The sequence below is a fragment of the Temnothorax nylanderi genome, unplaced genomic scaffold, assembly GCF_030848795.1.
Source record: "Temnothorax nylanderi isolate EJ_2023f unplaced genomic scaffold, tnyl_v1.0 TNYL_tig0178_pilon, whole genome shotgun sequence".
In the NCBI taxonomy this organism is placed as follows: domain Eukaryota; kingdom Metazoa; phylum Arthropoda; class Insecta; order Hymenoptera; family Formicidae; genus Temnothorax; species Temnothorax nylanderi.
The window spans coordinates 240638-258509 of NW_027249240.1; the positions used below are offsets into that span (position 1 = coordinate 240638).

At 34.8% G+C, this 17872-nt stretch overlaps 2 protein-coding genes across 2 annotated transcripts in view; both read left to right on the plus strand.

Annotated features, from left to right (window-relative positions):
* Positions 1 to 17872, plus strand: part of LOC139778288 (uncharacterized) — a 198208-nt gene that overhangs the window by 65328 nt on the left and 115008 nt on the right. The gene's annotated exons all lie outside the window — the stretch shown is intronic.
* Positions 9991 to 12929, plus strand: LOC139778295 (uncharacterized). The gene is made up of 2 exons (XM_071716173.1): positions 9991 to 10129; positions 10708 to 12929. The coding sequence occupies exon 2, from the start codon at positions 10716 to 10718 to the stop codon at positions 11721 to 11723; it is 1008 nt and encodes a 335-aa protein (XP_071572274.1). The 5' UTR covers positions 9991 to 10129; positions 10708 to 10715; the 3' UTR covers positions 11724 to 12929.

Sequence of the window (17872 nt, forward strand, 5' to 3'; positions counted from 1 at the left end):
GAAAACGTGAAGCATGTGCAAAGTTTTTGGGGGTTTAACTAAATATTTCTGCAAATGTATTAAAAATTTTTTATTAAAAATTAATTCTCTGAGTAATTTACAGAAAGCAGATACACAAAATTTGAGTTCGATGCGAAAGAAACAAAAGCTTTTGATTGATTAAAATTTGCGTTAAGTACTAAGCCGGTATTGAAATTGTATAAACAGAAAATAAAACGGAATTACACATGGGGATGCCTCGACGACTTTGCGCTACATCAGATATATGTATGCTTTGCGAAACTCTTGCAATAATATAGTAATAGCTACGAAAATTTAGAATTTATTTAAAAATTATCTTAAAAATTGTTACTAATTGCCATGTGTTTTCGTTGACAATGAATAAGAAAGATCTGCGTGTTTGCGTCGCTAGATGGGCTTTGCTACTTGAAAAATTCGATTATATGTATTTTATAGTATATATATCGCCTAGGTAAAAATATACATATGTTGATGCGTTTATTCACTGATATCCACTGCCTGTAATATATTAATAGATGAGTTAAAAGAAAGAGTGTTCAACGAGAGGATGCAAACTCATAAATTATTCATTCGCTAGCGGACAAAGGACAACGCGACGATTACGTCATGAGAGGCGGATTATTATTATTTAGAGAGGACAACGGCGATGTACAATTAGTAGCGCCGAAATGTTTTGCAATTTCTGATAGCAGGGCGTAGTCGCGAAAATGGTCACTTTGCGGTTGAAAATGCTATGGATTTAGATAATCGGAGAAAATTTGGAAGAACGCATGCGACTCGTATAATGGTTGCTTCAGACACAAAGTGTGTATCACCAATATCTGTACAATACAGTATGAATTGCTTCGAAATTTCGAACAGAACGCGACACTTTTCGTTGTATAAATAGCGTCACGCATAATTGCCTGCGACATATAAATATATCGCTATTGTCTTCAAGATATAAAACATATGAAAAAAATACACTCAAACATACTTGAAAAAAAAACAGAAGCACTAATAAGACGGGATTATTGGTTTCCTAACATGCATAATGCGATCGAAAGAATATTCGAAGTTGTCGTGAATTTTTAGCAAATAAGGTGGCTATTTAAATCTTATACCTAAAAGTGGAGCAAAACCGGGTGCTTTTTTAGATTTGTCTTTCAACAAGAAATCAGATCGCAAAAAGATTCTGCTGAGCCGTTAGTAATCTTCAGTGGACCTTGAACTATGAGAACACAAGGCTGGTTATGTGAAAGAAGATTAACGGGAAGATTAACAAAAATAACAGGATTTTTTTAAGACATTAAAATACCCGGTTTTGCTCCACCGGTAGAGGAAAATCGGTTGAAAGCATGTGAAACACGGAAGTTACAATTACAAAGTACAATTACGAAGTTTTGTTTTATCTTATAGCGAATTCGGGCGCTTGCACTAGTGCACACTGAGTGCGCACTAAGGCTTGTTCTTAATAAATTGTTATATTTACAGATCATCTTAAATACTTCTTAGTCTATAAAATGATTTGTACAGCATCTATATAGATATTACAGATTGTTTTATTGGCTAAAAAGTTTTTAAATGTGTATTTAAGCGACTTTAAATGTAAGAATAGATTATAAACAAACCTTAGTGCGCACTCAGTATGCACCAGTGCAAGCGCCCGAATTCGCTATTAGTCAAATTAATTACACTAACAATGAGAAAAAATTTTCTGTATTTTTCTTAGTGAATACATATGCTAATAAAAAGGAAACTTTTCTTTATTTTAGTAAATGGAATCAAAGTTGTTTGCAAACTAATATTTACTAAAATGCAGAAATTTTTTTTTGTTAGTGTACAATACAAAAATGTATTTTATAAACAAAAATCGCAAACAAAGATATCCTCTTGCTCTACATTGTTACCGGACTCATAGGCTTACCCTTGCTATTTAATACACTGTATCCAGCACTCGATTGTTGTTGACAAATTATTGCAAGAGATGCAGGCTTCATATTCTTCGTAATCTGAAGATGAGCTGTCTTTCTACTGTTTTTATTATTTTATTTTTCAACTTTAGGGGCTTTTATTTCTAACATCCTTTTCCAAGTGGCAGTCTCCATTTCCTGCTTTTTGTAGGGAGACGAAGTCAGGATGGCAGTTTTTTTCTCTTTTCTTGTTTCTCTTCTGAATATTCTTTTCTTCTTAGGAAGGAGAATTCGAGGAAATTGCAGATGTTGACGAGTAGGTTTCATCATTTCCAGATATCACCGAGCGGGCCTCATCATCTTGGATTTCCTGTTGCATAGGTTTTTTAGTGGTTTTTGATGGAGCATTAAGATCAGCCAACACGTCTCTATTCAATGGATATATTCCCGATTCTTTAAAACCTTCTATAGCAGTTTGTCTTTGAGCTGCTCTAGAAAAAGCCTTTTTGTATAGTGTCTCCACGTTATAAATTTCTACATGTCGTTTGTAATGATGTTGCCATTTTTGCACCTCTTGTTTATAACATGTCATTAAAAAAGATATGAATGATACGTCAAGTGGCTGCAACTGATGTGTGCCATGCGGCGGGAAGGACAAGATGATGACGTTGTTTTCTTGTGCAAGTTTGATAAGCTCCACACTTTTGGTATGAGAAGCGTGTCCATCTAGAAGCAAAAGCACCGGTTTTTCGGGTTGGGGACGAGAAAACTCAATGAATTTCCTGAACCAAATAATAAAACTGTCTTTCTGAATCGATCCACCCTCGTGATAGACGGTAAATGAGTCGGGAGAAGAGTCATCCATCAACACAGGCCTTACTTCTTTTATAGGGAAAATAAACATTGTGGGCATATAATCACCAGCAGCATTCATACATGTCTCAGCAGTAACGAGAACTTTTTCACTGGAAGATAAAGAGCCTACTTGCTTTTCTCTACGCAGAGCTAGTACTTTTGACGGTTTTGGCTTTATTATAATGCCTGTTTCATCGACATTATAAATGTCATTAGGTGAGAAATGATATTTATTATAAACAGACTGTAATAAATTAAAAAATGATTGAACTGCTGTACGGTTAAAGTCCTTTACGTTTGCAGGAGAAGTTTCTTCAAAATTCTCTTTAGCTTTCCATATCCTATTGCCCAGATTATTTATAGGAACCTTATGGGTATCAGCAGTGTCTCTGTAGCTCATTTTCTTTCTAACATCTTTGATTGCTGCAGCCATGCTTTCCTCAGACCAGCTTAGGTGTTCAGTCCTCTTATAATTTCGTGCCATTTTTATATCTAAAAAAAAGTAAATAAAATAAAATATATGTAACAATCATAAAGTGAATGATTTTTTTTTTAATATTTTTGTCCGATTATTGTAAGAATAAATAATCTGGTAGAAATAATTTTACAATTTTTTACGCAAAAATCGTGTGAAAAGTACAATTTCTTATGATGTATAATTACAACTTTTTAGATGATTTTTACGTAATTTTTACACCAAACCATGTTAAATATTAAAATTAAATTATTAATTACATTCCGAATTCAAATTTGATGTAAAACCGTAACTTGAGAGAGAGAGTGGCCTATGTGACTTCTAGTCCCGGTCTCCTCTACTCGGTTTTGCCCTAACACGAGGAAAATAATAAACACGGCGGTTGTACATTCCGCCGTACAAAGATCAAAATTAGTACGATATACTCTCTAATACGTATAGAATCCAATGCTGCACTTACCGAATTTTTCTATACAGATGCTCTGTGTAGAGAGAGTTTACGACGGCTCGTTTTATTATTGCCCCCGATATTGATTTTCTGGTTCAAAAACTTTACACTTCTCCTAAATAAAAATATCGTGTGCACGTGGGCATTAACACTATTAATAACCGATGATAGCAGCACTGTCACGAAGAAACAGAGGTACCCGTTCAACCAATGGGCTGCGTTCCTAGGTTGGCCTATGTATACTCCTTCTTTGGTTTTATAAAATAAAATAATAAAGAAAGAGGGCTACCCGATTTGACCCGCCTCCCCTGTTTTATCCTATTTTCCTCTGCAATTTTATCGAAATTTATCATATTAATCATCTCAGATCACAACCTTCAACTAAAAAAAGATATCGTTATATTTTTGTAGTCGTAGATGCATTTTCAAAATTTGTGTGGTTTATTCGGAATACAACCAACTAGATCAATAGAGATTCTATATAAATTAAATAAATTGGCTGCTATTTTTGAAAATCCGAAAAGAATTATCTTGGACAGAGGAATTGCTTTTACGTCAAACAAATTTCGCGAATATTGTCAAAAAGAAAATGCACATAAACATAAACATAAACATAAACATAAACATAAACTTATCACTACGGGTGTCCAAACAGTGAAGTGAAAGAATAAATCGAATGTTGAGAGAGAGAGAGAGATACTATTGGCGCGTTAGTGTTGTATAGGTATTCGAATTTTGCGTTGAATGCTGCGTCGTTGGTAGCGTGGACGGCCGAGCGAAGCAAGGAATTCTGGTTGCGTAAAAACAGATAGCTATATTAAGGAGGTTCGACTATTAGGTCAAATCCAACTTACAGATGTGAAATTTTTTTGTAGTTTTGGAATGTATATAATCTTACCGTGTGTGAAATTGCAAAACGATTTACCGTCGCGTTTCTAAGATATTCGCTTTAATAGTTACAGAAATTGTATATATATAGATATACTCCCTATGTAAATATTATATTACATATCTTTGCTTCTGCACGGTAAAAGTGAATTAAATTTTTATGGTACACTTCTGTGACATCGAGAATTGCAATCACGGTTTTTTAATTTTTTAAGTTGGATTTTTTTTTCAATTTTTAAATTATTTATTTAAACAATATCAAATATAAAAAATAGGACAAAATTGCGAATTTTCTGCTTTTTCTGCCCCAATAATAACATGTTATTTATGAATCATTTCTGATACCTTAGCTTTACACTGTTTAATCATAAAAACAAAATGATACTATATGTATATATAGGAAACAGTCGAACCTTCTTAACAAAATTGATAACACCAAAACTAGGAGACTGATATAAATATTTAGATCGAAACCAGCCATATCTATAAACGCGGGACTGAATTGAAGCACGGATAAAACTCCATTCCAACTAAATGTTCGGTATACATATCGTATAAAAAATAATTTCGAGAAAAAAGAATAGATTGAAAGTGAATTCCTGAAGCGATATTCCAGGAGAGTCCGAGATGTGTTGAGAGAGGAAGCTTGAGAATGTATAATGCGTATACAAGAGGAAAATAAACGAAATTATAATAATAAGTGTCGAAAGAAAGCGAAACAGTATCGCGAGGATAATTTGGTAAATTTATTCTCACGATGCCGTTTTGATTAAAAGGAATCAATTAAGATTCAGATTTAAAGTGTGCCGCTTTAAGCACACTTCAAACAAATAATTAAAGCATTCCCTTATGGAAAAATACACTCAACTTTTGGTGTTAACCGTTAAAAAAACACCATAGAAAAACCCTTAAAGTTGGGTGTGATTTCGGACCGTCAATTAAAGGTTAACCATCATTTGAAGGTTAATCTTCAATTGGCGGTCCAAAATCACACCCGACTTTAAGGGTTTTTCTCTGGATGATGGTTAACCTTCAAGTAATAGTTAACCTTCAAGTGATAGTTAACCTTCAATTAATGGTTAATCCTTAAAAATGACGGTATAAACGCTATAGTATATTGTGTTACAAGTGCGGAAAGTTGGCTGTTGGTCACGAGCGCGGGTAGGCGCACGAGCCGAAGGCGAGTGCGCCTAGTGCGCTCGTGACTAACAGCCAACTTCCGTACGTGTAACACATACTATTTTGTATTACAAGTGCATGTAGGGATGGGGGTTAAGGGAGTGGAAATGTGCGTATATTAGACGAGTGCGGGTAGTCGCACGAGCCGAAGGCGAGTGCGTTTACCCGCACGAGCAATCGGGAGTTTTTTCCCCCAACGAGGGGGGGCGAAGCCCCCCCGAGTTGGGATAAATGACATACGGGGGGGTTCGGGGGGGCGAAGCCCCCCCGAGTTGGGCGCAGGCGGGGAGGGGGGCGTGGGGGGGAGGGGCTCCGCCCCCGCATACTTTAACCGACATTTATTACAGAAGCAAATAGCACGTATCGCGTAGGCTCGTAGCGAGCGCGAGCGCGAGCGCACAGTCACGTTTATCCACTACCTGTCGAAATCGACTTCGTCGGCCAGGTCGGCCTTGTCGTCGTCGTTGTCGTCGTCGTCGCGTCGACGACGGCGGCGGCAGCGGCGATGGCCACGGGCTGACGGGCCTCACGGGTCTGATGCCCTGATGCCCGAGCGAGAAAAACGAATAGCGGCGCGAGTTTGCACGCGGTTGTCCGCGATACGAGACTCGCGCTTCAGACTCGGCACTCGGCGACTCCGCGACTCGGCCGCGCTGACGAAAGAGAACACGAAAGGGAGGACGCGCCCGTACTCGTACTGTTTGGGAAGGTTATGCGTACAAGTATGTACAGTAGAGTGACATATGAGTAGCTGTTAGGTTAGGTGTGTGTTGGGAAGAGGCGAAGTGGCGGTATTTTCGGTAGTTGTTTTCTGTGTGCGCTGCGAGATGGCGTTGATACCCGTTAGGTATGGCTTGAACCCGTGCGCTATGAGTCTTAGCGCACGGTTTTCCCGTTGACTATGACTTTGGATATGACGTGTGGAATATTTTGTAGGTAGATGTTGGCAAATCGTTACTTTCCGCACAGAAAACACACACGGAAAGTGCTACTTTCCATGCACGTGTAATACAAAAAATATAAACTCTCAAATGAAAGTAACAAATATGGCGTCCCAATGAGAATCTCTTAAGGGCTCCGCTCGCTGAATCGGACTCCTTGCCTCGATCCTCCCTCTCGGACGCTAGCTGCCGCAGCTCTCTCTTTCCTGGCGGTGAGCTCTCTCTGATAATCCGACTCTCGCTCGGTTGGTCTCCAGAACACGCGCCGCAACGATCAATCCGTCAAGAAAGAGTTAACGGACTCGACACGTTCGAAGAAATTCAAGCAAGTGCGGCCATGACACCTAACGAGGCTCTTTGAGAGTAGCGACTCGCGCGTCGCGCCATCTAATGTGAAACGATCGGGCGTTGTACATCCAACGATGAGGATCAATCTCCAACCTACACTAAACATTGAGGCTTAATCCCCAACCTACACTTATCATTGAGAATAAACTCCCAATAAACACTCATCATTGAGGATTAAACCCACAATTTACCTAAACCTTAATGGTCAACACTCAATCTACACCTAAATTTAAGTGTTGACACTTAACTTTGATGACAAACACTAAACTTACGCCCAAATTTGAGTGTTAACTCTCAATTTGGGTGTTAACCATCAAAGTTGAGTGTACTTTTTCATAAGGGTTGCGTAACAATAGAAATGTGGTTAGAAAGATAGGTGGTCACGAAGGGTTATCTGAGACTTCAATGTCTATTAATTATATAAAACCATGGTTAAGAACAATTTATTCTTTTAAGAACTCTCTAACAATATCAAAAGCTATATTCAGATTTTAGGGTCAAGACGACTGGTGAGTGTAAAAATAAAATATTATGTAAAAATGAAATATTACAATCGCGAAATATTAAGATAAGACAGATAAAGCAAGGCATCGGCGTTTCTAAACATTACCGTTTCTAAACAAACCTAGGTTACACGAATCGCAGAACGTTTATTGTTTGTCAACTGTGTTTATTTGGTTAATGTTTAGAAACGCCGATGCCTTGCTCTATCTGTCTTATCTTAATATTTCGCGATTGTAATATTTTGTTTTTACAATAATATTTCTACATCACTCAGTCCTCTTGACCCTAGAATCTGACTATAGCTTTTGATATTGTCAGAGTTCTAGAGAGAATCATTTGTTCTTAACCACGGTTTTATATAATTAATAGACGTCGAAGTCTCGGATGACCCTTCGTGACCACCTATCATTCTAACCACATACCTATCGTTATACACAATGCATTAATTATTTGATAGAATCCTAAAGCGGCACACTTTAATGGCTTCTGCTCACAGAACGCAAAAGCGCTTACCGCGCGGCAAAAAGCGACGCGGTAGCCAATCAACGCGTTGTTTTTCCGTAAGATCCAAAAGTTAATTGGCGTCGCTACTTGCCGCGCGGTAAGTGCTTCCGCGTTCTGTGAGCAGAAGTCATAAGTCTGGACCTAATTGAGTCCTTTTAATCGAAACAGTATCGCGAAGATAATTTTACCAAATATTTGGTAAGATTATCCTCGCGATATTATTTCGCTTTCTTTCGACGTTTATTATAATTTTGTTTATTTTCCTCAGCTTGTACAAGTATTATACATTGTCATGCTTGCTCTCTCAACTTATCTCTACTCTCTTGGAATATTGCTTCCCATTCGCTTTCAATCAATTTCTCTTTCTCGAAATTATTTTTTATACAATATGTGTACCAAACATTTAATTGGAATAGAGTTTTATCCGTGCTTCAATTCAGTACCGCGTTTATATATTGCTGGGTACAATCTAAATATTTATAACATTCTTCCAGTCTTGGCGTTATCAACTTTGTTAATATAAGTATCTGTCTTTAAGCAACCAGAATTCCTTAATTCGCTCGGCCAGTCCACGCTACCAACGTCGCAGCATTCACCGCAAAATTTGAATACTCTTATAACTCTAAAGGTAAAGGTAAAATTTTGTTGCTCATGAAATTGGTCCTACACAGCCAATACTGAAGCCCAAATTTCGAGCAGCAAAAATTTGCGCCAAAAGTGAGCCAAACATTTCTAGGAAATTACTAAACTACTGCTCACTGCTGCTGCATTTCACTGCCCATGAAAACCTACCTTAACGCGCTAATGGTATCAACATTCTATTTATTCTTTCTACTTCACTGTTTGGACACCCGTATAGTAATAAGTTTATGTGTTTAGCATTTTCTTTTTGACAATATTCGCGAAATTTGTTTGCTGTAAAAGCGACTCCTCTGTCCGAGATAATACTTTTAGGATTTTCAAAAATAGCAGCCAATTTATTAAATTTATATAAAACCTCTGTTAATCTAATTGATCGTATTCCGAAAAGCCACACAAATTTTGAAAATGCATCTGCGACTACAAAAATATAACGATATCTTTTTTAAGTTGAAGGTTGTGATCCGAGATGATTAATATGATAAATTTCGATAAGATTGCAGAGGAAAATAGAATAAAACAGGGGAGGCGGGTCAAATCGGGTAGCTCTTTCTTTATTATTTCATTTTATAAAACCAAAGAAGGAGTATACATAGGCCAACCTACACTGAGAGAAATTTTTTGGTGATTAAAACTATACTCGTTTTGTGAGACGTAGCATAGTGAACTTGTATGCGATATGTGGTTCATACATCCAAAATTCTGATAACGGTGCCTTAACGCGTCATAGTAGTCGATACAGAGACAATGTCCGTGTTCAGCAGACACAACTGTTGAGTTCGTCTTATCAACACTCTGCGTTGATTGGTTGGTTCTAAAAGTAAGAGCCAATCATGTTCGACTGCTACTGAGCGGCTTGGTCTGCTGAACGCGCCCATTTAGTCATAAGTATCTACACAGTTTGGTAATCTTCTCTAGACGTGTGGTACCCGTGTGATGCCGCGAGTCATTTGTTTCTCGCTAAGACGCTTTCTTTTCCGTCTTACTATTATACTCTATACCTCTATTCGTAACGCTCATCAAATGAATCGTACGTTATACTAGACAGTTTGGTAAACATATCTAAACATTGCTGTAATTCTAATCAGACAATGCGCTTACCAGATAGTTTGGTATTATTAACTAGATGTTTTGTTACACGATTATTCACTATACTGTTTGGTAAACCGATTCTAAATTCTGGATAGCGTCACCAGAAATTTCTCTCAGTGTAGGAACGCAGCCCATTGGTTGACCGGGTACCTCTGTTTCTTCGTGACAGTGCTGCTATCATCGGCTAAATCGTGTTATTAATTGTGTTAATGCCCACGTGCACACGATATTTTTCTTTAGGAGAAATGTAAAGTTTTCGAACCAGAAAATCAATATCGGGGGCAATAATAAAACGAGCCGTCGTAAACTCTCTCTACACAGAGCATCTGTATAGAAAAATTCGGTAAGTGTATCATTGCATTCTGTACGTACTAGAGAGTATATCGTACTAATTTTGATCTTTGTACGGCGGAATGTACAGCCGCCGTGTTTATTATTTTCCTCGTGTTAGGGCAAAACCGAGTAGAGGAGACCGGGACTACCCAGGTAGAACAGCAAGTCACAATAAAGTCAAAATGATGTCAAAATGACTGCAAAATGACGATTTTTGGTCATTTTACAATCATTTTACCATCATTTTGACGTCATTTTGATTTTATTGTGACTTTCTGTTCTCCCTGGGTAGAAGTCACATAGGCCACTCAAGTTACGGTTTTACATCAAATTTGAATTCGGAATGTAATTAATAATTTAATTTTAATATTTAACATGGTTTGGTGTAAAAATTACGTAAAAATAATCTAAAAAGTTGTAATTATACATCATAAGAAATTGTACTTTTCACACGATTTTTGCGTAAAAAATTGTAAAATTATTTCTATCAGATTATTTATTCTTACAATAATCGGACAAAAATATTTAAAAAAAAATCATTCACTTTATGATTGTTACATATATTTTATTTTATTTACTTTTTTTTAGATATAAAAATGACACGAAATTATAAGAGGACTGAACACCTAAGCTGGTCTGAGGAAAGCATGGCTGCAGCAATCAAAGATGTTAGAAAGAAAATGAGCTACAGAGACACTGCTGATACCCATAAGGTTCCTATAAATAATCTGGGCAATAGGATATGGAAAGCTAAAGAGAATTTTGAAGAAACTTCTCCTGCAAGCGTAAAGGACTTTAACCGTACAGCAGTTCAATCATTTTTTAATTTATTACAGTCTGTTTATAATAAATACCATTTCTCACCTAATGACATTTATAATGTCGATGAAACGGGCATTATAATAGAGCCAAAATCATCAAAAGTACTATCTCTGCGTAGAGAAAAGCAAGTTGGCTGTTTATCTTCCAGTGAAAAAATTCTCGTTACTGCTGAGACATGTATGAATGCTGCTGGTGATTATATGCCCACAATGTTTATTTTCCCTATAAAAGAAGTAAGGCCTGTGTTGATGGATGACTCTTCTCCCGACTCATTTACCGTCTATCACGAGGGTGGATTGATTCAGAAAGACAGTTTTATTATTTGGTTCAGGAAATTCATTGAGTTTTCTCGTCCCCAACCCGAAAAACCGGTGCTTTTGCTTCTAGATGGACACGCTTCTCACACCAACAGTGTGGAGCTTATCAAACTTGCACAAGAAAATAACGTCATCATCTTGTTCTTCCCTCCGCATTGGTTGCAGCCACTTGACGTATCATTCATACCTCCTTTGATGACATATTATAAACAAGTGGTGCGAAAATGGCAAGTTCATCACCCAGGACAAAATATACCAATATATAAAGTGGAGACATTATACAAAATGGCTTTTTCTATAGCAGCTCAAAGACAAACTGCTATAGAAGGTTTTAAAAAATCGGGAGTATATCCACTGAATAAAAACTTGTTTGCTTATCATCTTTATGCTCCATCAAAAACCGCTGAAAAGCCTATGCAGGAAACCCAGGATAATATCCCAGGAAGCTCACTTTGTGATATCTAGAGATGATGAAACCCAGCCATCAACATTTACGATTTCCCCGACTCCCCCTACTCAAGAAAAAAAAATGGATTCATCAGAGAAACAAGAAAAGAGAAAAAACTGCCATCCTGACTTCGTCTCCCTACAAAAAGCAGGAAATGGAGACTGCCACTCGGAAACAGAAGTTAGAAATAGAAGCCCCTAAAGTTGAAAAATTAAATTAGAAAAGAAAGCAGAAAGACAGCTCATCCTCAGATTAGGAAGAAGATGAGAAAGACGCCTGAATCTCTTGCAATGATTTGTCAACAACAATCGAGCGCTGGATATAGTGTATTAAATGCAAGGGTGGGCCTATGAGTCCGGCAATATTGTAGAGCAAGAAAATATCTTTGTTTGTAATTTTTGTTTATAAAATACATTTTTGTATTGTACACTGAGCAAAAAAAATTTCTGCATATTAGTTTGCAACTGTGACTCCATTTACTAAAATAAAGAAAATTTTCCTTTTTATTAGCATATGTGTATTCACTGACAAAAATGCAGAAAGAATTTTTTTTAGTGTAATTTGATTAAGATAAACCAAAACTTCTACCGGCGGTGGAGCAAAACCGAGTACTTTAATTTCTTCAAAAAATCCTCTTATCCTTGTGTCAATTAAATTTTTTTTCTAATAACTAGACATGTTTTCTCATATTTCAAGGTCCACTAAAGACTACTCAGCAGAATCATTTTGCTCTCTGATTTTTTTGTAGAAAGACAAATCTAAAAAAGCACCCGGTTTTGCCCCCTTTTCTCCTTTTAGGTATAAGATTTAAATAGCTTGCGTATGTTTTTTATTTGCTAAAAATTCACAACAACTTCGAATATTCTTTCGATCGTATTACGCATATTAGAAAACCAATAATTTTATTAGTGCTTCTGTTTTTTTCTTTTTTTTAAGTATGTTTATGAGAGTATTTTTTCATGTATTTTATATCTTGAAGACAACAGCATTTATATGTCGCGGGCAATTATGCGTGGCGCTATTTATACGATAAAAAGTGTCGCGTCCTGTTCGAAATTTTGGAGCAATTCTGATTGTTTTGTACAGATATTGGTAATAAATTCAAAAATCTAACCTAAGTGGTAGCTTTATTTCTCCTTCACAAAATTATGTTATCTAACTTAACTCAAGTGACATGTATTTCAAAAAAAGATGTAAAATCTTTAAATTAAATTGCGCCCATTGCAAAGAGAATATGTATATTGCTTTGAAAAATAATTGTTGTGCAACTACTTTAAAAAAATAAAACCTAAGTGGTATCTTTGTGTTCCTATTCAAGGGTCTTCCTATTCCAACCCAAGTGGTAATAGCTTCTTAATTCTTAGTCTTAATCCACGTTTAAGTCGATCCGCGGGTTCGGAACAGATGGAACACAGTTATCCGCTCGACAAGAACGGCGCTCACTCGTCGTCGATGATGAAATTCATGGTCGAGAAGGGCGCCTCCGTCTCTTGGACGCTGGAAATCGACGATCTGTCGAAGGGGACATCCGACTCGCTTAGCACATTGCCGAAAGTAGCCAGGTCCTCTGAGGGAGTGACGACAGTTTCTAGGCAAGGATCGCTCAGGCTGACGCCGAACGCTAGGCCTGCCATGGATACCAGAGCGAGATCAAAGAGCATCTCCACCACGTGCGATTCGGCGCGGACCGCGGCGGCGGAGGAGAAAATAAAATAAATAAATTTTTCTTGTAAAAAAACTTGGAGCTGCTTTTTTACTCCTGTCGCATTCTTCTTTAAATTATGTTTATTGTTTTTTATTTAATTAAAAATCTTAGTACTAATGTTTAAATTTTAATGTTTAAATTTTGAAGTCTAGCAGCGCCAAGTTTTTTTACAAGAAAAATTTATTTATTTTATTTTAATTAAATATTTTTATTTTGTACTGTTACTTCTTTAATTCTTTGTAATTAAAATAATTCTTTGTAATATTATAATTTTGTTAAGAAGAATTAAGAAGCTATTACCACTTGGGTTGGAATAGGAAGACCCTTGAATAGGAACACAAAGATACCACTTGGGTTTTATTTTTTAAAAGTAGTTGCACAACAATTATTTTTCAAAGCAACATATTCTCTTTGCAATTGGCGCAATTTAATTTAAAGATTTTACATCTTTTTTTGAAATACATGTCACTTGAGTTAAGTTAGATAACATAATTTTGTGAAGGAGAAATAAAGCTACCACTTAGGTTGGATTTTTGAATTTATACATATTCTCTTTGCAATTGGCACAATTTAATTTAAAGATTTTATTTTTTTTTTAAATACATGTCACTTGAGTTAAATTAGGTAACATAATTTTGTGTGAAGGAGAAATAAAGCTACTACTTAGGTTAGATTTTTGAATTTACAAAATACATTACGTGTACTTGGCGCCTTTTTTTACTTTTTTTGAAAAAGGTAATTTTGTACTGATATCACCCATTTTGTAGTGTTAAGCAGGGATTGGCAAAACATTTTTATTTTTTAATTATTCACAAAATTAGCAACAACAAATTAAATTTTTATTGAATTAGCAAATTAGTAATTAGTTACAAAAAATTACTATTTACATAAAAATTAATAATATTTAAATAAAAGTAAATTATACACTTCTCACAAAAATTAAAGGAACACTAAGTTTATCTTTAAAAATAGGCAAAATTCAAGCAGCTGTAACTTTGTTAAAAATGAACGTAAATTTAAAGCTTAAAACCTTTATTTTTGAAAGGTTACTATTATTTTTTAGTTTCTGTAAGTTTGGTAATTTTTGCATATAGAAAACTACGAGCTGGACAAAATAGAAAATTTTTCTCTCACTTTGTGGGCCTGTCATGTGCACAAAAAAATCTGTAAAAATTTTCGACTTTTCTAATGTCAAACCTTAAAGTTTTCCTTGCAAAATCTTTTTTAAAAATATTTCTACGATTTTTTTTTTACTGAATTATCGTGGATTGAATGAGGATTACTTTAATTGCTCGTAACTTTCTTAAAAAAATCATTGTATCGCAGTTCAAAAAACAGATTCTTAAAGCTGAAACTTTGCTTTATTAAACGGTATAATTGCCAATTTTTTTTAAGTAACATGTAGACATGATACAAATGAATGAAAATAATGTAAAATTAGCGATTTTTCCGTTTTTTATTTTGACTCAGAAAACAATTGTGCAGGACAATAAAACAAATTTATTCTTTATGTTCTTTTGTACTTTTAAGTACCCTGCATTAAATCTGGGAATTTAAACAATTTCATGTTTTTCCGTATTTTCCTTCGTTTTCCAGAATGTGAAACATTAGTGCAATTAATGAAAGCACAAGTGGAAGTTCAGAACTGGAGGTTTTTACCGACTCTGATAACGCTCTATGGAGCGCAAACGCGAATGTCAGCTTGGGAAAGAACTCTGCAGAGCAAGGAGGTTAGCGATATATAAATAAGAACATCAAAGCAGCTTATCCTGGAAATTGGGCTTTGGTGCGACGTTTCTTAAGGCAAATCAACAACCAGCATTGTATCAATGGATGATGAAGCTTCGCAGTGTCATTTCCACACTACTTTAAGCCAACAAGCTAGTCTAGGGGAAATGAGGAGTATTGTTAGCAAGCAGAGTATAGATTATTATTATAAGTAAGATACAGATATTATTTTGTTGCTCGCGCAGTACTTACTGGTACACAAATTGACAGACGCTCTTTCAGGATACAGAGTTTTCAACGAAAGTACGACATACTAGCCATACTGATAACCATTGTTGTTTATTGTCCTGGTGTAAGTACAAACTTATCTTTTAATTGTTTGTATACAAGTATGTATGTATTAGTATCCACAGATAAGTAATATAAAACTCTGTGCTTTTTTACGTATTAATGTTTCTTACAGACATTCGCGTAGAAACCATCAGTACACTTGGACAATATTCAGACCAAGATAAAGGAACGACACACCGAACTTCTTGCTATGGACAAAGTGATTTACCATAAAAGCACGAAGGTTACGAAATGATCATTGATATATTGTAACTGTAAATAAATATTATTTACTGTATACTTAAATGCTGGTACATTTATTTGTAATTCTGACCTGGATTTATATCCTGTCTAAACTACACATGTATGCTTAAATTGATATTTTACCTAGTTATTGCACCAATAATTTTTAAATAAATCGTAGCTTTAGTTTTTAACGTAGGAAAAGAAAATTTAACGATTAAGCGCTAACCAATGTTGGTGCAATCCAACACGTTCTTAAACTTTTCATATTTTATTGTATCTGAAGTACTCGAAATCTAAAATCCGAGCATGCTGGAAGCACTTTCATTATCTTGTCATTATGTGTCAGGTATTAAAAGAACACTAAATTTATCTTTAAAAATAGGCAAAATTCAAGCAGCTGTAACTTTGTTAAAAATGAACATTTAAATTAAGAAAAAAAAGGATTTTAAAGCTTGAAATCTCTACTTTTGAAAGGTTACTATTATTTTTTAGTTTCTGTGAATTTGGTAATTTTTACCTATAGAAAACTACGAGCTGGACAAAATAGAAAATTTTCCTTTTACTTTGTGGGCCTGTCACGTGCACAAAAAAAAATCTGCAAAAATTTTCGATTTTCTAACTTGAAAGCTTGAAGTTTTCCTTGCAAAATCTTTTTTAAAAAATGTTTCTACGATTTTTTGTTACTGATTTATCGTGGATTGAATAAGAAATGAGCATTTTGAATTTTGATTGCTCATAACTCCCTTTAAAATCATCGTATCGCAATTCAAAACACAGATTCTTAAAGCTGAAATTTTGCTCTATTGAATGGTATAATTGCCAAATTTTTTTAAATAACATGTAGACATGATACAAATGGATGAAGATAATGTAAAAATTATTAATTTTTTTCTTTTTTATTTTGACCCAAAAAACAATTGTGCAGAACAACAACACAAATTTGTTCTTTATTAAGTACCCTGCATTTAAAAAAAATTTGCCAAATAGCTTTGAGATTTTTTTCATGGTGCCCACTATGGTTTTATGGAGCAAAACGTACAAAAGAATGTAAAATTGCTTAAGGAGAGTACACAAAATTAAGTTCTTGGAACTGTTAGGGAAACGAATAAATCTTACATATTCTTACGTATTTTGAGTCATAGATCCGAAAATGGCCATAAAAATTATGTTTATAGCGGAGAAAACATGGAAAACGAAGGAAAATACGGAAAAACATGAAATTGTTTAAATTCCCAGATTTAATGCAGGGTACTTAAAAGTACAAAAGAACATAAAGAATAAATTTGTTTTATTGTCCTGCACAATTGTTTTCTGAGTCAAAATAAAAAACGGAAAAATCGCTAATTTTACATTATTTTCATTCATTTGTATCATGTCTACATGTTACTTAAAAAAAATTGGCAATTATACCGTTTAATAAAGCAAAGTTTCAGCTTTAAGAATCTGTTTTTTGAACTGCGATACAATGATTTTTTTAAGAAAGTTACGAGCAATTAAAGTAATCCTCATTCAATCCACGATAATTCAGTAAAAAAAAAATCGTAGAAATATTTTTAAAAAAAGATTTTGCAAGGAAAACTTTAAGGTTTGACATTAGAAAATCGAAAATTTTTACAGATTTTTTTGTGCACATGACAGGCCCACAAAGTGAGAGAAAAATTTTCTATTTTGTCCAGCTCGTAGTTTTCTATATGCAAAAATTACCAAACTTACAGAAACTAAAAAATAATAGTAACCTTTCAAAAATAAAGGTTTTAAGCTTTAAATTTACGTTCATTTTTAACAAAGTTACAGCTGCTTGAATTTTGCCTATTTTTAAAGATAAACTTAGTGTTCCTTTAATTTTTGTGAGAAGTGTATAATTTACTTTTATTTAAATATTATTAATTTTTATGTAAATAGTAATTTTTTGTAACTAATTACTAATTTGCTAATTCAATAAAAATTTAATTTGTTGTTGCTAATTTTGTGAATAATTAAAAAATAAAAATGTTTTGCCAATCCCTGCTTAACACTACAAAATGGGTGATATCAGTACAAAATTACCTTTTTCAAAAAAAGTAAAAAAAGGCGCCAAGTACACGTAATGTATTTTGTAAATTCAAAAATCTAACCTAAGTAGTAGCTTTATTTCTCCTTCACACAAAATTATGTTAC